This window comes from Tachyglossus aculeatus, chromosome 7 (genome assembly GCF_015852505.1).
Source record: "Tachyglossus aculeatus isolate mTacAcu1 chromosome 7, mTacAcu1.pri, whole genome shotgun sequence".
NCBI classification, from domain to species: Eukaryota; Metazoa; Chordata; class Mammalia; order Monotremata; family Tachyglossidae; genus Tachyglossus; species Tachyglossus aculeatus.
Genome location: NC_052072.1, coordinates 364,372 through 387,392, shown reverse-complemented (window position 1 = coordinate 387,392; position 23,021 = coordinate 364,372). Strand labels below are relative to the sequence as shown.

General features: G+C 49.2%; 1 protein-coding gene across 3 annotated transcripts in view; it reads right to left on the bottom strand.

Annotated features, from left to right (window-relative positions):
- The window catches only part of GLS (glutaminase), a 130,047-nt gene that overhangs the window by 50,521 nt on the left and 56,505 nt on the right, over positions 1–23,021 (bottom strand). For all 3 annotated transcript variants that reach the window (XM_038749414.1, XM_038749416.1, XM_038749415.1), the window contains exons 5-9: positions 22,831–22,910; positions 21,648–21,811; positions 11,657–11,715; positions 2,204–2,236; positions 1,229–1,287 (exon numbers count right to left, since the gene is read on the bottom strand). In XM_038749414.1, coding sequence (XP_038605342.1) covers positions 1,229–1,287; positions 2,204–2,236; positions 11,657–11,715; positions 21,648–21,811; positions 22,831–22,910 — 395 coding nt within the window. The remainder of the gene's footprint in view (positions 1–1,228; positions 1,288–2,203; positions 2,237–11,656; positions 11,716–21,647; positions 21,812–22,830; positions 22,911–23,021) is intronic.

The window sequence follows — 23,021 nt, the reverse complement described above, 5'->3', positions numbered from 1 at the left end:
AAGGAGAAGGAGAAGGAGAAGGAGAAGGAGAAGGAGAAGAAGAAGAAGAAGAAGAAGAAGAAGAAGAAGAAGAAGAATTAGAAGAAGAATTAGAAGAAGAAGAAGAGGGCAGGAGGGAGGAGGGAGGAGAAGAAAGACGAAGGAAGAAGGGAAGGGGAAGGGGGAGGAGGAGAAGAAGGAGAAAAAGAAGAAGAAGATGATGACCACCGCTACTTGAAAAGGCACACACAAGCCTGGCCTAGTGGATAGAGCCCAGTCATGAGAGTCAGAAAGTCATGGGTTCTAATCCCGGCTCCACCACTTGTCTGCTGTGTGTCCTTGGGCACATCATTTCACTTCTCTGGGTCTGTTACCTCATCTGTGAGCCCCATGTGAGATAGGGACTGTGTCCAACCTAGCATGGCTCAGTGGAAAGAGCATGGGCTTTGGAATCAGGTCACAGGTTCAAATCCCACCTCCACCAACTGTCAGTTGTGTGACTTTGGGCAAGTCACTTAACTTCTCTGGGCCTCAGTTACCTCATCTGTAAAATGGGGATTAAAACTGTGAGCCCCCCGTGGGACAACCTGATCACCTTGTAACCTCCCCAGAGCTTAGAACAGTGCTTTGCACATAGTAAGTGCTTAATAAATACCATTATTATTATTATTATTATTTTACCCCTGTGATTAGTATAGTGCTTGGCACAGGGCAAGCACTTAACAAATCCCACAATTATTATTATTATTGTTACCTCAGGCACGCAGTGACCTCCGCCTCCAAAATGATATTTTACTTGTACATATTTACATACTTACATACACACATACATAATGTACATATGTACATATACATACATATGTACACACATAAATATGTACATACTTGTACATATTTATTCTATTTATTTTATTTTGTTAATATGTTTTGTTTCGTTCTCTATCTCCCCCTTCTAGACTGTGAGCCCACTGTTGGGTAGGGACCGTCTCTAGATGTTGCCAACTTGGACTTCCCAAGCGCTTAGTACAGTGCTCTGCACACAGTAAGCGCTCAATACGATTGATTGAATGAATGAATGAATGAATGAATGAATGAATGAAGCGAGATCAGCGCTGCTGAGGTGCCAACGGCTTCCCCGGGGGAAGGTCAGTGGCTGAAAAGGTCACCGCGGGACCCTCCGTCCCGGCCACTCACCCACCAAGTCACTCGCCTGCCCGCTCCCAGCCTGAAAAAAACCCCCCAGACTTACGTGGCGTTGCTGAATCCAACGTACTCGTTCCCCGCCATCTTGTTCAGAAACTGCATCACCTGGAAGACAGCAGGGATGCCTTCAGGGCTGGCTTTGATGCCTTGGGGGGCACGTGGAGTGGGGGGAAGAGTGGTGCTTTGGGTAGGGGGTCGTCACGGAACACGCACGTTTGCACAGGGAGCATCCTACCTCCTGGGCAGCTGCCATGTTTCCCCACTTCTCAAGAACCTCCAGGGGTGGTCCATCCACCTCCACATCTAACAGAGACTCCTCACCACTGGCTTTAAAGTGCTCAATCCCTTGGCCCCTTCCTACCTCACCTCACTGCTCTCCTGCTTCAATCCAGCCCGCACGCTTAGCTTCTGTAATACCAGCCTTTCTCACTGGCCCTCAATCTCGTCTATCTTACCGCCGACCCCTCGCCCACTTCCTGCCTCTGGCCTGGAATGCCCAGGGATGCTCCTCAAATCCAACAGATAATTATTTTCCTCATAATTACTCTCCTCTTCAAAGCCTTATTGAAGACCCATCTCCTCCAAGAGGGCTTCCCTAAGACCTCCTTTCCTCTTCTCCCGTTCCCTTCTGCATCACCCTGGCTTGCTCTTTTTATTCATCTCCCTCCCAGCCCCAAAGCACCTTAAATCTATATCTGTCATTTATTTATTTAAACATCTTCTCCCCCTCTAGACAGTAAGCTCGTTGTGGGCAGGGAACGTTTCTGTTTATTCTTAAACTGTACTCTCCCAAACACTCAATAAAGTGCTTTGCACACAGTTAAGTGCTCAATAAATATGACTGACTGAATGAATCCCTCAACAGGGCACCCCAAAGTTGGGAAAACCACCCCAAACTGGGTCTGACAAGGGGCCCCGGGGAGAGGTCCAGTCACTGGAAAAATTTTCCCTCTGGAACAGGCTTGAGCTCCGGAGGAAGATTTGTAGAAGGGGCCCGGGGAGAAAAGGAGGATTTACTTACATAGTCAAATTTCTCCGCGTTGTTTACTCCTTGCTGCAGGGAAATGAGAGAGGAATGAAGGCCCGGCCCAAGAGAACAGCCGGGCCGGGCCGGACCGGACCGGGCCAGACCAGGCTGATCCGTCCCCGCGCAGGGTCCGCTTTCTACTACGACACTGGGGACATTAGTGATTTTAGAAGCTAAGGAAAATCCATTCCACTAATTCCCTAGGTACCGAGAGACCGTCTGGCCGGGAATGGATTTCAACCCTGAGAAAGGGGCGCTTTATTTTAAGTGTTTTCTCCCCCAACGCTGGCAGAAAATCCGCTCTGGCTCGCCCAAGGCCGGCCGGCCCCGGCGCTTTACCCTCAAAACCGCCAAGAGACTGGCTGGGATTTGTGGAAACCCCGTTTAATTGATCTGAGGACTTAAAATAAAGTTTTACCCTTCGCAGAGAAATCAGTACCTTTAGACGACCATCTGCAATTACGTTCTAATGGTCTACTTACAGCTCAACTTAAAAGATCTAGAGTTAGACAAATGAGTTATTTTTCCAAACGAACTGAGGCGGGATGATTTGGATCGTTTTTAGAAAGCGAAGACGGTCTAAGAGAGTGAGGTTTCTTTCGGCCGGGATGGGGGCGAGGGAGAAGGGGGGAAGGGTCGAGAGGTCGAGAAAGGCTGACCCTTCGTCTCATCCGGCACCCGGCAATTTGGTTACAATGGATGGGTCCGGTGGTTAGAAGATCAGATCGGGACTACGCGGCCAACCCAATTGGCAACTCCGATCGATGTACCGTTCCCGCATCCAGCTCCGACTGCATCGACGGGAGAGAGAACCGAGAGGTTCCGTTTTACCTCCACGGGCCCGCAGAGCGGTAAGCTGCAGACCTGGAACCATAAACGTCCCCGCCGGCGACGGGGACCCTAACAGAAACGATACATCTCAATTTCTCTTTCAATAGACGTAGTATCAAAGGATTTGGCCGTTTTACTGGGAACCGGGTTCAATTGTATCTCTGGGAACAAAAAGAATTGCAGACAGTCTAACAGCCACAATCGTTAGGAGGAGGAAGAATGGCAAAAAAACAAAACAAAAAAACCCAAAACCGAGTACCAGCATTTTTACTTGAGGAAATGAGTAAGGCCGGGTTCGTTCCCACTCTCTACTAAACGGAATGGGGAACGATCTTGAGCGATCTGGAAAGTCCAACCTAGCTAGCAATAAGGATGCGTCTTCATATACGCACCATCACTGGCTAAAAGGACTACAGACTGTCGTGGGTCAAAACTAAAGACGGATGGAACTGAATGACAAAAGCAAGGTAGCTAAGGAAAAAAAAAAACATATTGTAGCCAATAATCTCGAGTTTAGGGTTCCTCCCTCCCGCCCCGCTATCCCCCACCCGCCCCCCCGCCCCAAACAAGCTTCCTTCATGGAACTTTTCCAATCAGTCTGCTTCTAGAATACCACAGTACAAACTGCAGAAATGTAACCTCCAGATCTGTTCAATGAAAAACAATTAAAAGAAGAAATTACCAACTTCATTGAACGGTTGCAGGTGTCAAAATATTCCACAGATTCCTAATGCTGGAAAATACGTAACAACATTTAAACCACACAACCCTGTTCAACGCACAGTCAAAATCTTTCTGGAAAAAGGCGGTGAGCGTTACGTTTCTGGGGCCGCCGCCGCGCCGGGAGCTGGACTATTCCTAGACCCAACGGGAAGAGAGGGAGAACCCGCTCAATTCTTGGGGTTTGGGAGGGCAGTGCCGGGCCCAGCACTGTAAGCGCTCAATAAATGACACCGATTGACTGGGTGACAGACACCAGGCACCGGGTAGGGAACCCAAACGGGAGTCTTTTCAAGGTGCTTGAAAAAAAATTGAATCGTCGCACGTTTTCAAACCTCAGGGGGAGGGAAATCACTGCACCAGGTCTTATCTCTGCCAGGACAAACTTTTCCATCCTGCTGCTCTCCTTTCTGCAGTAAAAACCTGAGGGCTTTTGGGTCATCAGCCCGGGCACTGTCTCCTCCCTTCTATGACCTTCTGCTGACTGCTTCCCTCTCAGGCCCCAAAAGCTGCTTATCAAAAAGCCGCCGTCTGCGCCGCGAAACTCCGGGAGGGCCGACGGCTTCGGGCTTCGGGGCAGACGTCAGTCGTGCATCTCACACCCCGGGTTTGGTTGTCGGGATGCGGGGGTTGCCCTGGAGACCTAGATGATCCAGGGGAACTGGGTGCCCAACTCATCCGCTGCTGGAGGGGTTTTGGCAACGGGGTCATTTCTCGGCAGAAATTCTTCTGGAGGCCTGCTGCCATCAAGAGCATTTGCAAGTTTCGGCTTCGTTTGCCATTCTGGGCTTTTTTTCTCAGTTTCCAGTTGTGAAAGCAGTGTATCTGCCTGCTACATTTAAATAAGAAAACCCAAACAGTGAAGCCTTCTGTTTGATATCCCCTGGGTAAGCAGAAGTGTGCATGTGTGTGTGTGTGTCAGCACACCTGTCGTATCTGTGAAAAAAGGTTTCTTAATACAAAAGCGACTGTATTTGAATTTCCTGTCTCTGATACCAACTCATGGGCTCACAACATACACACACATGGATTCTCTGACCATTCCGCCTGGGACTGTTTAGGCCTTGAAAAACTAACATGTTAGATCCTCCAGACTGCAAGCTCACTGTGGGCGGGGAACTTGCCTACCAACTCTCTCAAGGGCTTAGAACGATGCTCTTTCCACAGCAGGTGCTCAATAAATACAACTGATCGACTGATTTGGAATTTTTCCTTTTAAGACTCAGTTTTCTGGCCCAGCGAAAAAGGGAAGGCATTTTCACAATCTCCCCCAGGGCACAAAAGATGGATGACCACAGATGCACAAAAGAACTGGTGGAATTCAAGTTTCTCTAGAATACAAGGGCCCATCCTTGTGTTAAATTTCTTTTTGATCCCTTTCCTAGAGTGTGATTTTCTTTTAAACACACTCAAACATCACCTCCCCACCCTCTCGGGGCATTTTCTGGCTCAGCGGTGGGCTCTGCCACCCATAGGGACTGTCTCTATCCATTGCCGAATTGTACTTTCCAAGCGCTTAGTACAGTGCTCTGAACACAGTAAGCGCTCAATAAATACGTTTGAATGAATAAATGAATTTTCCTAAGCTTCGAACACTGATGCCTCCATTCGGTCCCATGAAGCCCTTCCTAGTCGCCACCGTCGGTGTCACGACAGACAAGAGGGATCACGCAGCTGAAGGGAAGGAGTCAGAAAAATGACTCGGGCCAGTTGCAAATCATCGGGATGTGCACTTTTTGCAAGTGAAGTTATAGAGAGAAGCAGCATGACTCAGTGGAAAGAGCACGGGCTTTGGAGTCAGAGGTCATGGGTTCAAATCCCAGCTCCGTCCACTGTCAGCTGTGTGACTCTGGGCAAGGCACTTGACTTCTCTGTGCCTCAGTTACCTCACCTGTCAAAGGAGGATGAAGACTGTGAGCCCCACGGGGGACAACCTGATCACCTTGTAACCTCCCCAGCGCTTAGAAAAGTGCTTGGCACATGGTAAGCGCTTAATAAAATGCCATTAATGACTGCTCCCGGGGGTTAAGACCAAGTCAATCCAGCCAAAGTCACGTCAAACCTAAACCTCCCCAGTTCACTCTCCGAAAGGCAGTTAGGCACTTTGGGAAGAACATGAGCCATTCGGAGACCCCCCCAGGGAACCACGCCTCTCCCTCTCCATCCCCCCACCTTACCTCCTTCCCCTCCCCACAGCACCTGTATTTATGTTTGTATGTATTTATTACTCTATTTTATTTGTACAAATTTATTCTATTTATTTTATTTTGTTAATATGTTTTGTTTTGTTCTCTGTCTCCCCCTTCTAGACTGTGAGCCCGCTGTTGGGTAGGGACTGTCTCTATATGTTTTCAACTTATACTTCCCAAGTGCTTAGTCCAGTGCTCTGCACACAGTAAGCGCTCGATAAATACAATTGAATGAATGAACCACCTAGGGAGATGGGTGTGTCACTTCTTTATTCTGGATGTCCCAAGCACCGACCGCCGGGCACTGCGTCAAATCCTCAATAAATACTATTGATTGATTGAAGTGGGTGCTCGATAAATACCCTGAAAGGCAGGAAATCAATCAATCGTATTTATTGAGCGCTTACTGTGTGCAGAGCACTGTACTAAGCACTTGGGAAGTACAAGTTGGCAACATATAGAGACGGTCCCTACCCAACAGTGGGCTCATAGTCTAGAAGGAAGTACAAGTACTTTGGATGGGGCATCGGTCAACAGGAGACTCCACAGGGGCCTCCCTAGGGCATCGCTACATGCATGGTGCCATGCCCAAAAAAGTATCCTACTGGTTGGAAAGGGTTGATGGTATTCCCAAAGTGCCCGGCTAACTGGCCATCCTAGGAAGGGGCAGTTCCAATCCATCAGTGGCCTAGGTGCTTCCCGGAGAAGACAGGATTTTCGTGGGGCTTTGAAGATGGAGGTGGGGGGGGGTGCTGGTCTGTCAGGCCCTTTTAGACTGTCAGCCCACTGCCTTTTAGACTGTGAGCCCACTGTTGGGTAGGGACTGTCTCTATATGTTGCCAATTTGTACTTCCCAAGCGCTCAGTACAGTGCTCTGCACACAGTAAGCGCTCAATAAATACGATTGATGATGATGTCAGGGGAGGGAGTACCGGGCAGGAAGGAGGGCAAGGGGCAAAGAGTCGACGGCCAGTGAGCTGAGAGGGAGGGACGGTGAGCAGGTTGGTGGGAGACGAGCAAAGTGGGCGCTGACCGAACCGGGCTCATCCTATTTCACAGGGCCGCTCTCCCACGGCGCTCCTCCATCTCGTTTCCTTACATCACCTGTCATGGGGTTGAAAGGGCTGCCTGTTCTGCCCGCTCCGCCGGCCAGCCACTGCTGGAAACCTCTGCTATTGGATCTTGCGGATTTGCGTCAGCCCGCTAGCAAAAGCCTAGAAATCAGAGACTCCCAGCAGGCTTATCTTCATCTGAAATGTGCATTTCTAATTAGGGAAACCATCGTGCGTTTGTTGACTGTACGCCCTGTGCTAATATTGAACCAAAAGCCAACGTAACCACACAGTGGCAGGAGCCTGAGCTGGCTGTCTCGGCCGTTTTCTCCCAACTCCTCCCGGGAGAAATCGCTGCTTTAGTTGATGAACAGGGCTTTTGGGAAAGTGGCTGCGGTGCGGCTTTCCCCCCGCCACTAGCTGTGTCCTGCCAGGAAGCCATCGTGCCAAGGAAAAGCAACATCAGCTTCTGCTCCTTTGGGAAATCTCCAGCGTTTTTTCCCCGCAATCCAGAGAACTGGAGGGTGGGGTCATCATCAATCGTATTTATTGAGCGCTTACTATGTGCACAGCACTGTAGTTAAGGTCCTAACTCTTTTCAAATCGATCTGAGACCAGGGCTGACTCTCAGGCAGAAAGCGACAAACTGTGGCAGCCCACTGCAATGCCAAGGGGAATGGATTTTCTTTTCATGGTACTTGTTAAGCGCTTACTACGTACCAGGCCCTGTTTTAAGCGGTAGGGTCGATTCAAGGTAATCAGGGCCCACATGGGGCTCGCCGTCTTCATCCCCATTTTCCAGATGAGGGAACTGAGGCCCAGAGAAGTGAAGTGACTGGCCCAAGGTCACACAGCAGACAAGTGGCGGAGCCAGCATAAGAACCCAGGTCCTTCTGACTCCTGGCCCGTGCTCTAGCCACTCGGCCATAATGCTTCTCCAAGGCTTCCGGGAAAGAAGAGGCCTGGCTGTTCTTATTTAAATCACCTGAGGACCACCCCCCAGACATACACGCACACACACGCCCCAACCTCTCCCTGAATCTCCTGCCGCTGGCTCATCCTCCTCATTCAACCCCTGGGGTGCTGATGCCCCCGTGGGCCTTTCCACGCTTCCAGGAAATCTGTGGATGGGACCTGAGGGTGAACAACCAGCAGATACTTGGCCTAGGAACGCTCCGGCCTTTCCACTCCCCTGCATCCTCCTCTCCCGAGGAGCCTCACGAAATCAGGGGGCCGTGGTCACTGAGGGCGATGTCCGGCCCGCTGACCGGCGCGGACCACAGATAACAGTGCCTGCAACAAAATGCCTTTCGACACCTCGATTACGTGCCCGTAAAGGGGCCCACCAGCAGCTGTTTCATTGAGAGTCGCTGACCAAGAGGAGCTTGGTATTCTAAAGTTAAAAAAAAAAAATGGGAGATTTCAAGTTGAGTCGAGAGTTTATGTGGCGGCTCCTTCTGTCTAAACCCTCTGATGGGCGAGCCTATAATAATAATAATAATTATAATTGTGGTGTTTGTTAAGCGCTTATTATGTGCCAGACACTGTACTTAGCACTGGGGTGGATATGAGCAAATCTGGCTGGACACAGTCCCTGTCCCACGTGGGGTTCACGGTCTCAATCCCCATTATATGGATGAGGGAACTGAGGCATAGAAGTGACGTGACTTGCCCAAAGTCACACAGCAGGCAAAGGTGGAGGTGGCATTAGAACCCATGACCACCTAATTCCCAGACACGTGCTCTATCCATGCTGCGTCTCTAAACACTTTTCTTTTGCCTCATTCCCGGCTTCCTGAGATGCCCATCAATCCTACCCCAGGAAAAAGAGCAATGCTACAAAAATGCCAACAAAGAGTTGGGCTGAAACTTCATTTTTAAGACTGACCCCGGATGGACGGGGGTCTGGACCTGAACGCTGTAGGGGGGCGGCGGTGACTGCATCTCTTTTAATATCACTGGAAGCCAAAGTCAAAAGATAGGCCCGCTCACAGGTAATTTGACAGTAACGCACCAAGTGTGCAGCTGGCAGACCTAAGGGAAGACTGCCTGGTCTGTGGAAAGCCACCCTGACCGACTGGAGTCTCGAGTAAGCAAGAGGTGGGCCCCAGGGGCCGGTTCTAATAACACAAACGACATTTCCACTCATTCCACTCTGTCCCCTTTGGGCATTTGGTGTTCCCCCCACCCTCAGCCCTACAGCACTTATGTACACTGTAAATTATCTATATTAATGTCTGTCCCGCTCCAGACTGCAAGCTCGTTTGTGGGCAGGGAACAAGCGTGCCAACTCTTGTTGTACTGGCCTCTCCCAAGCGCTTAGTCCAGTGCTATGCACACAGCAATTGACTAACTACACCCTTGACTGATTGATCGAGCAACAAAACGGGCCCAATTCACTGAGCATCATCGTTGCGTTGGGGCAAAAGTTCCAGGACAAATGCAGACCAAGAAATCTTGTTTCTCAACGAATCATCTCACAGGGTTTGTTTAAAAGAAAAAAAAATGAAATCCATTTTCCTTGAGCTCCTTAGGCAGTGACTATTTGAGAACAAAAGCTGGTCAACCTGATGTCCCCGTGGAGTTTTGCCAAGTCCCCGAAGAGCCAAGTCAGGCTGAAGTGTCCTCCGGATCATTCGCTCACGTTTCCTTCTGGCTGAATTCTCTCCGTGAAACGAGGCTGATCCAGTTTTTCTGGAAAGGAAGACTCGGCCGATTCTTCTGCCCTTAGGCGCCGGGGCTCCGGGCGTCCGAGCAGAGATCATTTCCCGGGGAGACTCCGGGCCTTTGTGGAACCGCGGACTGCAGGGGGTGGAGGGTGAGTTGTCTCAACGTGGAGCTTCATGGGGTGGCCCTCGAGAAATTCATCCGCCAAAAGATGGCCCGCTGAGAACAACTCTGATTCCGCACGGGCCGGGACTCTTGTTCGAGTTAAGGTCCAGAGCCCCGGCCCGGGGGGCTGCCAGGGAAGGTGAGGGGGGCCAGTACGGCCCCACCCCACGCCAGTAATTCCCACTCACAGCCCACCTCCCTCCATGGGGCCCCTCCCCAACTTTCCCCCAGGCTGGCTTTCGCAAAGGATGTCTGGAACGCCGCATGGCTATCGTGGCCTCCCTTAATAATCGATCGATCGATGGCATTCATTGAGCGCTCACTCTGTGCAGAGCCCCGTACCGCCCATCCTGTCGTACCTCGCAACACTTCAGGTGTTTAGACCGATTGAGAGACGGAGAAGTGGGAAGTGAAAGCTAACTAAAATCCGGGACGAGCAAGCAGGACCGTCTCCTGCTCTGCGGCGCTTTCAGAGTCTTTTTTGGAAGGTGACCATGGACAACTAGTAAGTATCAACTGAAGGGAGAGGCGAAACGGTGCATTAACTATTCAAGTACAAACAGTGCTCTCTCCTAACGGACGCTGCAACACAGGCTGGGTAACTTTCAAAGTTCTCCTGTAACAGACATAAAAAAACCCCTCACACCGCCAAGCCGGGCCAGCACCCTCGCAGATGATTTCGTTCGATCCGAAGCTACAGACACACGAGCCTCTTAAAATGGCAGTACGCATGCTAACGCTATTTTATTGTATTCTCCCAAGCGCTCAGTACAGTGCTCTGCACATAGCGAGCGCTCCATAAACACGACTGATTGCTAGCTAACCCCCAGAGATGCTGAGCAAAACGTATTCGGCTTCCAAAATGAAATTAAAAATTAAATTAAAAACCCCAAGACGTTAGAACAACAGGATTTCAGCATAAAGAGCTGTCAATCAATTCACTTTGAGGATTCCTGCTAAAATACCCCTAACCAGGTCCCGATTATCAGATGAAATCAAACCGCCGAGAAGTCCTCTAGACTGTAAGATACTTGTGGGCGGAGAAAGTCTCTGTTATACTGGACTCCCCCAAGCACTTAATACAGTGCTCTTTAGTGCTCAATAGACACCACTGATTAACTGATTGAAGTACGATGATTTTAAACAGCTCATAAAGCTTTCTGGGATGCTATCCAAGACCCCTCTGGGGTTCTTAGTTGTGGTGGGAAGTCAAAATAGTGAATTGCACTCCATCACAGCTCCTGGTGTGTGTTGGCGGTGGCGGGGAGCGCAGAAGGGGAGAGTGGGGAGGGTCCGCGGCCGGTGTGGGGTGGGGAGGGGATGATGACGGGATTACGACTCCTTGCCCGTTGACCTAAGGGAAGGAACCCAGGAGGCTCCCGAGTAACTGACTGGAAAACAAGTTTGTTAAATAAGTTCACCCTGGCAGTGGGTCTGTTCAGCCAACGGGAAGCACAGCTAAAAGGACATTATAAACGACTATCACGACGAAATTAAACGTTTCAACGGGGCACTTTTCCCGTCGTTCCGAAGTCCCCGACAGGGGAACGACAGTCCATCGACTTGGACCTGCGGGAAACTTGAGACTCGGTCCTTTAGACGCGGGCTCGTGCCCTGGACTGGGCTTATTTTTCCTTTGGAAAATCCTGACACCCCCACTCCCCCGCTGCCAGTTTTCCAATCGTGGGACTGTTGCCCCTCCTACACCCAGCGCGGCAGATTAACCAACACCAACCTGATCGGTTTACAGTCCCGCCCCGAGCCATCTCGCTACCGCTAGCCCGGGCCGCGAGGGTGACCGAGAGGAAATGGGAGCATTTTACCTTGATCAGCGACGTGATGACAATGGCTCCTGCGTTCACCATTGGGTTGTGCGGTCTGTCTGCGGGACACAAGAAGACGTCTTAGCAATCGCTAAATCCCAAGCGCTTTGTACACAATAAGCGCTCAATAAATACGACTGAAGTCAATTCTGTTGGAGCCGACTCACCACAGTGGGCGGCCAGTAAGGTGTGGGGGTTGCTTTATTAGCCCTGTGGCCACCATCTGAAGCCCACCCGAACTCCTGGGGTTCTCCTCCCTACACATAAGCCCCCGAAGCCCGAATTGTCACGTTTCACATTTGAGAAGCACCACGGCCCAGTGGCTACAGCCCAAGTCTGGGTGTCAGAAAGACTTGGCTTCTAATCCCGGCTCCGTCACCTGTCTGCTGTGTGACCGTAAGCAAGTCGCTTCACTTCTCTGGGCCTCAGTTCCCTCATCTGTAAAATGAGGGTGAAGACTGTGAGCCCCATGTGGGACCAGGGACTGTGTCCAACCTGATTGTCTTGTGTCTACCCCAGCGCTTGGAACAGTGCTTGACACATAATAATAATAATAATGGCATTTATTAAGCACTCACTATGTGCAGAGCACTGCTTTATGCGCTGGGGAGGTTACAAGGTGATGAGGTTGTCCCACAGGGGGCTCACAGTCTTAATCCCCATTTTACAGATGAGGGAACTGAGGCACAGAGAAGTGAAGTGACTTGCCCAAAGTCACACAGCTGACAACTGGCAGTGCCGGAATTTGAACCCATGACCTCTGACTCCAAAGCCCATGCTCTTTCCACTGAGCAACACTGCTTCTCGTAGTAAGTGCTTAACAAATACCGTTATTATTATGATTATTTCTGGCTGGGGGAGCGGAGCCAAAACCTGTCCAGTCCAACCTAGGCCACTGGCAGGGTCTATTCAATCAATCAATCAATCGTATTTATTGAGCGCTTACTGCGTGCAGAGCACTGTACTAGGCGCTTGGGAAGTACAAGTTGGCAACATCTAGAGACGGTCCCTACGCAACAGTGGGCTCACAGTCTAGAAGGGGGAGACAGAGAACAAAACCAAACATATTAACAAAATAAAATAAATAGAATAGATATGTACAAGTAAAATAAATAGAGTAATAAATATGTACAAACATATATACATATATACAGGTGCTGTGGGGAAGGGAAGGAGGTAAGATGGGGGGGATGGAGAGGGGGACGAGGGGGAGAGGAAGGAGGGGGCTCAGTGTGGGAAGGCCTCCTGGAGGAGGTGAGCTCTCAGTAGGGCCTTGAAGGGAGGAAGAGAGCGAGCTTGGCGGATGTTGGGAGGGAGGGCATTCCAGGCCAGGGGGATATTCCTGACAGGAGGGCTGGCCTTCCCAAAGCCCGATCTCGATGGGGAGGTCAGCATGCCCAGGAGTGGGCTGCCACAGACCGACGCCTCGGTGGTGGGGTGGGCCCCATCCTATTAGTCTAGACCCAAAAAACACAGTTTTTTCACCACTGGACATGGTACTGAGCGATGTGGTCAAGTTTTCCCTCAATCCACCAGAAGCATCGGCAGCATCGCAATGGGGACGAAGAGCTTACTACATGCCCAGCGCTGTACTAAGCGCTGGGGTAGGTACAAGATCATCATATCATCATCATCATCAATCGTATTTATTGAGCGCTTACTGTGTGCAGAGCACTGTACTAAGCGCTTGGGAAGTACAAATTGGCAACATATAGGGACAGTCCCTGCCCAACAGTGGGCTCACAGTCTAAAAGACTGTGATATCCCACACGGAGCTCACAGTAGCATGGCCTAGTTGATGCAGAAGGACCTGGGTTCTAATCCTCTCTCCGCCATCTGCTCTGGGACCTTGGGAAGTCACTTCACTTCTCTGGGCCTCAATTCCCTCATCCGTAAAATGGGGATTAAGACTGTGAGCCCCACGTGAGACGGGGACTGTGTCCAACCTGATTAGTTTATTTCTACCCCAGTGTTTAGAGCAGTGCTTGGCACGTTCCAAGCGCTTAACATCATCATCACCAATCGTATTTATTGAGCGCTTACTATGTGCAGAGCACTGTACTAAGCGCTTGGGAAGTACAAATTGGCAACATATAGAGACAGTCCCTACCCAACAGTGGGCTCACAGTCTAAAAATTAAAAACTAACATATCATCATCATCAATCGTATTTATTGAGCGCTTACTATGTGCAGAGCACTGTACTAAGTGCTTGGGAAGTACAAATTGGCAACATATAGAGACAGTCCCTACCCAACAGTGGGCTCACAGTCTAAAAATTAAAAATGAACAAATACCATCATTATTATTATTATTATTATGTAGGAGGGAGAACAGGAGTTGAATCCCCATTTTGCAGATCAGGGAACTGAGGCCCGGAGAAGTAAAGTGACTTGCCCAAGGTCAATCACCTTGGGGAAGCAGCGGGGCTCAGTGGGAAGAGCCCGGGCTTTGGAGTCAGAGTTCATGGGTTCGAATCCCGGCTCCGCCACTTATCAGCTGGGTGACTTTGGGCAAGTCCCTCCGCTTCTCTGGGCCTCAGTTCCCTCATCTGTAAAATGAGGAAGAAGACTGTGAGCCCCCCGTGGGACAACCTGATCACCTTGTAACCTCCCCAGCGCTTAGAACAGTGCTTTGCACATAGTAAGAGCTTAATAAATGCCATCATCATCAATCAGCAGACAGTACCAAACCCTCGGGGCCCGGACGGAGCCCGGTGGAGGGTGGGCCGCGCGGAGACGTCGCTGTGATAGCCCTGACTGATAAGGGATCCTTGGCCAGTTGACCTTTACCACTCATAAACCGACGATCCGGGCTCCGGCCACGTGTCCCCTTCCGCTGAAAGGTTCCCAAGTCCACCCCCACGCCGGGGTTGTCGACCCAGGCGTTCCCACCCGTGGCCACCCCACCCCGCGTCCTCCGGACTGGAAACTTGCTGTGGGCAGGGAATGTGCCTGCTTACTGTTCATAATAATTACGGTATTTCCTCTAATCACAATAATAATTGGCATTGGTTAAGCGCTTACTATGCGCAGAGCACCGTTCTAAGCGCTGGGGAGGATACCGGGTGATCAGGTTGGCCCATGTGGGGCTCACAGTCTTCATCCCCATTTTACAGATGAGGTCACTGAGGCCCAGAGAAGTTAGGTGACTTGATAATGGCATTTATTAAGCGCTTACTACGTGCAGAGCACTGTTCTGAGCGCTGGGGAATTTACAAGGTGATCAGGTTGTCCCACGTGGGGCTCACAGTCTTCATCCCCATTTTACAGACGAGGGAACTGAGGCCCAGAGAAGTGAAGTGACTTGCCCAAGATCCCACAGCAGACGTGTGGCGGAGTCGGGATTCGAACCCATGACCTCTGACTCCAAAGCCCGGGCTCTTTCCACTGAGCCACGCTGCTTCTCTAGACCGTGAGTCCGCTGCTGGGTAGGGACCGTCTCTATATGTCGCCAACTTGTACTTCCCAAGCGCTCAGTACAGTCCTCTGCACACAGTAAGCGCTCAATAAATATGATTGAATGAATGAATGAGGGGCTTACTATGTGCTAAGCACTGTTCTAAGCTCTGCGGGAGGTGGTCATAATAATAACGGTATTTGTTAAGCGCTTACTATGTGCAAAGCACTGTTCTAAGCGCTGGGGGGATACAAGGTGATCAGGTTGTCTCACGGGGGGATCACAGTTTTAATCCCCATTTTACAGAAGGGAGAACTGAGGCCCAGAGAAGTTAAGTGACTTGCCCAAAGTCACACAGCAGACAGTTGGCGGAGCCGGGATTCGAACCCATGACCTCCGACTCCAAAGCCCGGGCTCTTTCCACTGAGCCACGCTGCTTCTCCATGGGTTCTAATCCCAGCTCCGCCACTTGTCAGCTGTGTGACCTTGGGACAAGTCACTTGTCCCTCATCTGTAAAATGGGGATGAAGACGGTGAGCCCACCGTGGGACAACCTGATCACCTTGTATCCCCCCCAGTGCTTAAAACAGGAGGCCTTCCCAGACTGAGCCCCCTCCTTCCTCTCCCCCTCCTCCCGCTCCCCATCCCCCGCCAACCTTACCTCCTTCACCTCCCCACAGCACCTGTATATATGTATACATGTTTGTACGTATTTATTACTCTATTTATTTTATTTGTACACATTTATTCTACTTATTTTATTTTGTTAATATGTTTCATTTTGTTGTCTGTCTCGCCCTTCAAGACTGTGAGCCTGCTGTTGGGTAGGGACCGTGGCCATACCTCCTTCCCTTCCCCACAGCACCTGTACATATGTATATATGTTTGTTCATATTTATTACTCTATTTATTCATTCATTTTACTTGTACATATCTATTCTATTTATTTTATTTTGTTAGTATGTTTGGTTTTGTTCTCTGTCTCCCCCTTTTAGACTGTGAGCCCACTGTTGGGTAGGGACTGTCTCTATATGTTGCCAACTTGGACTTCCCAAACGCTTAGTACAGTGCTCTGCACACAGTAAGCGCTCAATAAATACGATTGAATGAATGAATAAATGAACAGTGCTTTGCACATAGTAAGCGCTTAACAAATGCCATCATTATTATTACTATTATTGCTTCATGGTCCCCCCTCAAGCATGGCCTAGTGGCTAGAGCCCTGGCCTGGGCGTCAGAAGGTCACGGGTTCTAACCCCAGTTCCTTCACTTGCCTGCTGTGTGACCTTGGGCAAGTCACTTGGCTTCTCTGTGCCTCAGTTCCCTCATCTGTAAAATGGGGATGAAGACTGTGAGCCCTATGTAGGCCAGGGCCTGTGTCCAACCCGATTTTCTTGTAACTACCCCACAGCTGAGAACAGTGCCTGGCACACAGTAAGCTCTTAACAAATAATAATAATGGCATTTATTAAGCACTTACTATGTGAAAAGCACTGTTCTAAGCGCCGGGGAGGTTACAAGATGATCAGGTTGTCCCACGGGGAGCTCACAGTCTTCATCCCCATTTTATAGATGAGGTAACTGAGGCACAGAGAAAAGTGACTTGCCCAAAGTCACACAGCTAACAATTGGCGGAGCTGGGATTTGAACCCATGACCTCTGACCCCAAAGCCTGGGCTCTTTCCACTGAGCCATACTGCTTCCCTATAACAATGGCATTTATTAAGCGCTTATTATGTGCAAAGCACTGTTCTAAGTGCTGGGGAGGTTACCAGGTGATCAGGATGTCCCTGGGGGGGGGCTCACAGTCAATCACCATTTTACAGATAATAATAATAATAATGGCATTTATTAAGCACTTACTTTGTGCAAAGCACTGTTCTAAGCGGGGGGGGGGGGTGCGGGGGGGGAGGTTATAAGATGATCAGGTTGTCCCACGGGGGGCTCACAGTCTTAATCCCCATTTTACATTTTACAGAAGAGGTAACTGAGGCACAGAGAAGTTAAGTGACTTGCCCAAAGTCACACAGCTGACAAATGGCAGAACTGGGATTTGAACCCATGACCTCTGACTCCAAAGCCCGGGCTCTTTCCCCTGAGCCACACTGCTTCCCTATAATGATGGCATTTATTAAGCGCTTACTATGTGCAAAGCACTGTTCTAAGCGCTGGGGAGGTTACAAGGTGATCAGGTGGTCCCACGGGGGGCTCCCAGTCTTAATCACCATTTTACAGGTAATAATAATAATAATGGCATTTATTAAGCACTTACTATGTGCAAAGCACTGTTCTAAGCGCTGGGGAGGTTACAAGATGATCAGGTTGTCCCACGGAGGGCTCACAGTCTTAATCCCCATTTTACAAATGAGGGAACTGAGGCTCAGAGAAGTGAAGTGACTTGTCCAAAGTCACACAGCTGACAATTGGCAGAACTACAAAGCCTGGGCTTTTTCCACTGAGCCACACTGCTTCCCTATAATGACGGCACTTATTAAGCGCTTACTATGTGCAAAGCACTGTTCTAAGCGCTGGGGAGGTTACAAGGTGATCAGGATGTCCCCGGGGGGCTCACAGTCTTAATCACCATTTTACAGATGATACCATACCATCATCATTACAAAAACAAATACCATCATCATTATGATTCTTCTTATTAAGCCCATTTTGAGCAATCAATCAATCAATCAATCATATTTGAGTGCTTACTGTGTGCAGAGCACTGTACTAAGCGCTTGGGAAGTCCAAGTTGGCAACATATAGAGACAGCCCCTACCCAACAGTGGGCTCGCAGTCTAAAAGGGGGAGACGGAGAACAAAACCAAACATACTAACAAAGTAAAATAAATAGAATAGATCTGTACAAGTAAAATAGAGTAATAAATCCTCATCATCATCATCAATCACATTTATTGAGCGCTTACTGTGTGCAGAGCACTGTACTAAGCGCTTGGGAAGTCCAAGTTGGCAACATATAGAGACGGTCCCTACCCAACAGTGGGCTCACAGTCTAAAAGGGGGAGACAGAGAACAAAACCAAACATACTAACAAAATAAGATAAATAGAATAGATATGTACAAGTAAAATAAATAAATAAATAAATAGAGAAATAAATGTGTACAAACATATATACATATATACAGGTGCTGTGGGGAAGGGAAGGAGGTAAGATGGGGGGATGGAGAGGGGGAGGAGGGGGAGCAGGGAAAACCAAACATACTAACAAAATAAAATAAATAGAATAGATATGTACAAGTAAAATAAATAGAGTAATAAATCTGTACAAATATATATCCATATATACAGCTGCTGTGGGGAAGGGAAGGAGGTAAGATGGGGGGGATGGAGAGGGGGACGAGGGGGAGCAGCGAATGTATCTGCCAACTCTGTTGTATCTTTCTCTCCCAAGCGCTCAGTTCAGTGTTCTACACATAATAAGCCCTCAAACACCACTGACTGACTCCCTTCATGTCATCTTTGAGTCCGCAGCAATTTGAAAGACGACGTTCTCACGAGGTATTTCCATTTAAGCGATCGACTGCTAGTCTTTAAATGTTAATGGCAAATGCCACGGTGACGGCACCCAGCTCAAATTGCCGCCGGGCAAGGTAACCCAGGGAATGCCGACCGGTTTCCATCAATCGTATTTATTGAGCGCTTATTGGGTGCAGAGCACTGTACTAAGCGCTTGAACTCAAACTTCCACGGGCACGTCACTCAGTCTCCTGCATTCCAGCTCACAGAATCTCCCAGGCCCCCTTCTTAGCAGAATAATAATAATAATAACAATAATAACAATAATAATAATAATGGCATTTATTAAGCGCTTACTATGTGCAAAGCACTGTTCTACCACCTTGATCGACAAGGTGATCAGGTTGTCCCCTGGGGGGCTCACAATTTTAATCCCCATTTTACAGATGAGGGAACTGAGGCCCAGAGAAGTGAAGTGACTTGCCCACAGTCACACAGCTGACAGTTGGCGGAGCCGGGATTTGAACCCATGACCTCTGACTCCAAAGCCCGGGCTCTTTCCACTGAGCCACGGTCCAGGCCAGCACGGCCGCAGGCTAAGGAATCGGAGCCCAGCTGGGCTTCCTTTTCCTCCTGGAGGCCATCACCCCGGCGGGGAAATGACTGGGGCCCGCTAATTGTTTTTATTCGTTCTCATGACCTAATCAGGCTTCTGCCGGTACAATTTCAGGGTAGTGTTTATCTTTAATAATGTCCTTCCACATTATATTATTGGCATTTGTACAAAATCCATTTCCCACGGGGGCCAATACGGAAACGTCAGTTCGGGCTGGAAGAGGAAGCGAAGCAGTGTGGCCTGGTGGAAAGAGCCCAGGCCTCCCTGGGAGTCAGAGAACCAAGGTTCTAATCCTGGCTCTGCCACATAATAATAATAATAATAATAATAATAACAACAACAATGATAGCATTTATTAAGCGCTTACTATGTGCAAAGCACTGTTCTAAGCGCTGGGGAGGTTACAAGGTGATCAGGTTGTCCCACGGGGGGCTTCCCGTCTTCATCTATTTATTTATTTACTTTGCTTGTACATATCTATTCTATTTATTTTATTTTGTTAGTATGTTTGGTTTTGTTCTCTGTCTCCCCCTTTTAGAATGTGAGCCCACTGCTGGGTAGGGACTGTCTCTATATGTTGCCAACTTGGACTTCCCAAGCGCTTAGTACAGTGCTCTGCACACAGTAAGCGCTCAATAAATACGATTGATGATGATGATGATCCCCATTTTACAGATGAGGGAACGGAGGCCCAGAGAAGTGAAGTGACTTGCCCGGAGTCACACAGCTGGCAATTGGCAGAGTAGGAATTTGAACCCATGACCTCTGACTCCAAAGCCCGGGCTCTTTCCACTGAGACAAGTGGCGGAGCCGGGATTTGAACCCATGACCGCTGACTCCAGAGCCCGGGCTCTTTCCACTGAGCCACGCTGCTTCTCTAATGGGTCTAATGGGTGAGGTTGGGCAGGTCACTTCACTTCTCTGGGCCTCGGTATCCTCATCTGTAAAATGGGGATTAAGACTGTGAGCCCCAGGTGGGACGGGGACTGTGTCCAACCCAACGCTTAGCATAGTGCCTGGCACATAATAATAACTGTGAGCCCACTGTTGGGTAGGGACCGTCTCTATATGTTGCCAACTTGTACTTCCCAAGCGCTTAGTACAGTGCTCTGCACACAGTACGCGCTCAATAAATCATCATCATCATCAATCGTATTTATTGAGCGCTTAAATACGATTGAATGAATGAACTGTGGTACTTGTTAAGTGCTTACTATGTGCCAGGCACTGTACTAAGCACTGGGGTGGATACAAACAAAGAGGGTTGGACACAGCCCCTGCCCCATGTGGGGCTCACATTCTCAATCCCCATTTTACAGATGAGGTGACTAAGGCACAGAGAAGTGAAGTGACTTGCCCGAGGTCACAAGGCAGGCAAGTGGTGGGGGCCAGGATTAGAACCCATGACCTTCTAACTCCCAGGCCCATGCTCTATCTCCTAACACCGTACTGTTACTCAAGCACTTAACGAATAGTAAGTGCTTGTACTTCCCAAGCGCTTAGTACAGTGCTCTGCACACAGTAAGCGCTCAATAAATACGATTGATTGATTGATTAACAAACACCATAATAATAAATCTGTGGGCACTACGTGGGACAAACTGATTACCTTGTATCTACCCCAGCGCTTAGAACAGTACTTGGTACATAATAAGTGCTTAACAAATACATTATTATTATATTATTATAATATATTAGTATTAGTATTATTAGTAATATATATTAGTATATTATTATACTATATATAAATAGTATATTAGTAATATAGTAGTATTATAATATAATACATTATTATAAAATCATTATTACTATGGTAATTATTACTAATAATGATTACAGTATAATAATAAACAGACACATTCCCTAGCCACAGCGAGGTTCCAGTCTAACCCCCATCACTGGGGAAAGGTAACGGAGTCGCACCGGTGAACGGTGCCTCGGAGAAGCAGCGTGGCTCAGTGGAAAGAGTCCGGGCTTGGGAGTTGGAAGTCATGGGTTCTAATCCCGGCTCCACCACTTGTCAGCTGTGTGACTTCGGGCAACAATAATAATAATAATAATAATAATGATGGCATTTATTAACCGCTTACTATGTGCAGAACACTGTTCTAAGCGCTGGGGAGGTAAAGTGATCAGGTTGTCCCACAGGGGGCTCACAGTCTTAATCCCCATTTTACAGATGAGGGAACTGAGGCCCAGAGAAGTGAAGTGACTTGCCTAAAGTCACACAGCTGACAACTGGTGGAGCGGGGATTTGAACCCATGACCTCCGACTCCAAAGCCCGGGCTCTTTCTACTGAGCCACGCTGCAAGTCAACTTCTCTGGGCCTCAGTTCCCTCATCTGTAAAATGGGGATTAAGCCTGTGAACCCCACGTGGACAAGCTTGTATCCCCTCCCCGTTGCTTGGAACAGTGCTTGGCACATAGTAAGCGCTTAACAAATACGAACATTATTATTATTATTATTCTAGCAGCTGAAACCCCCCATCCCCGATGTGTTTTACCATCTTCGTTCAGGAACAGCTTGTTAAAGCGCAGTCCGCTCGGCTCTTTGCCCACGTAACGGTGCACGTACTCCGTTCCCAGGTCGTTCACCGAGATGGCGTATTTCAGCGGCTTCACGCAGGACTGCAGGCAAAAGGGGACCTTGGTGTCTCCGATCGAGTGCCTTGTGGATGAGACAGACAGGCGGAGGCCGTGAGCGCGGGCCTCGCATTCCCGCCCCCGCCGGATCCGCCCCGATCATCCCCTTGGATCGACACGGATGGACCAACACGGAAAATCCCACGCCACTATTTACCAACCGATTTATTCGGACCGATTAGAATCGCCCGACGTTTGCATTTCTAGGCCAACGCGAACAACCAAGCGTGCGCGCCCCAAGACACACTTAGGCCAACGGGGCTACGAGATCCATGGCCCGTGAGCTCGGCTTTCCGAGCCGATACTCCTTCAGGTCACTGAACCTGAAGGTTTTATCCCTCTTCCTGAAACCTTCCCTCGGGCCTTCGAGCAGGAACAGTGGTTGCGCCCAAGGGGCTGGGGGAAACGCTCCCAGTGAGTGAACCCCAAAACGTCCACCAATATTCTGCAATCGTCAAAATATGAGCAGCGGACAGGGTCGTTACGGATCTCATTCGCATTTACTGGGCGCTCGCTGTATGCGGAGCACCGGACCAGGAGCTTGGGAGAGGACAATGCAACAATAATAATAATGATGGCATTTGTTAAGCGCTTACTATGTGCAGAGCACTGTTCTAAGCGCTGGGGGTGGGGGGACAAGGTGATCAAATTGTCCCACGTGGGGCTCACAGTCTTAATCCCCACTTTACAGATGAGGTAACGGAGGCTCAGAGAAGTGAAGTGACTTGCCCAAGGTCACACAGCAGACACGTGGCGGAGCCGGGATTCGAACCCATGACCTCTGACTCCAAAGCCCGGGCTCTTTCCACTGAGCCGCGCTGCTTCACGTGGTAGACAAGTTCCCTGCCCGAAAGGGTCAGACATTAATATAAATAAGTAGATTATGGGTATGAACATAAGGACTGTGGTACAGTGCTTTGCACATAGTAAGCGCTCAATAAATACGACTGATGATGATGATGATGATGACTGTGGGGCTGAGGGGGGGTGAAGAAAGGGAGCGAATCAGGGAGAGGCAGAAAGGGAGAATTAGGAAACCGTTACCTCTGTCCATCCACCGTACAAACCGACACTCCCCACAAGTCAGGGCTGAACTTGGCCAGTTGAGGGATATAGTCGGCCACCTAGACAAAAAAAGAGGTCTTCAGTCAATCAATCAATCAATCAATCATATTTATTGAGCGCTTACTATGTGCAGGGCACTGTACTAAGCGCTTGGGAAGTACAAACTGGCA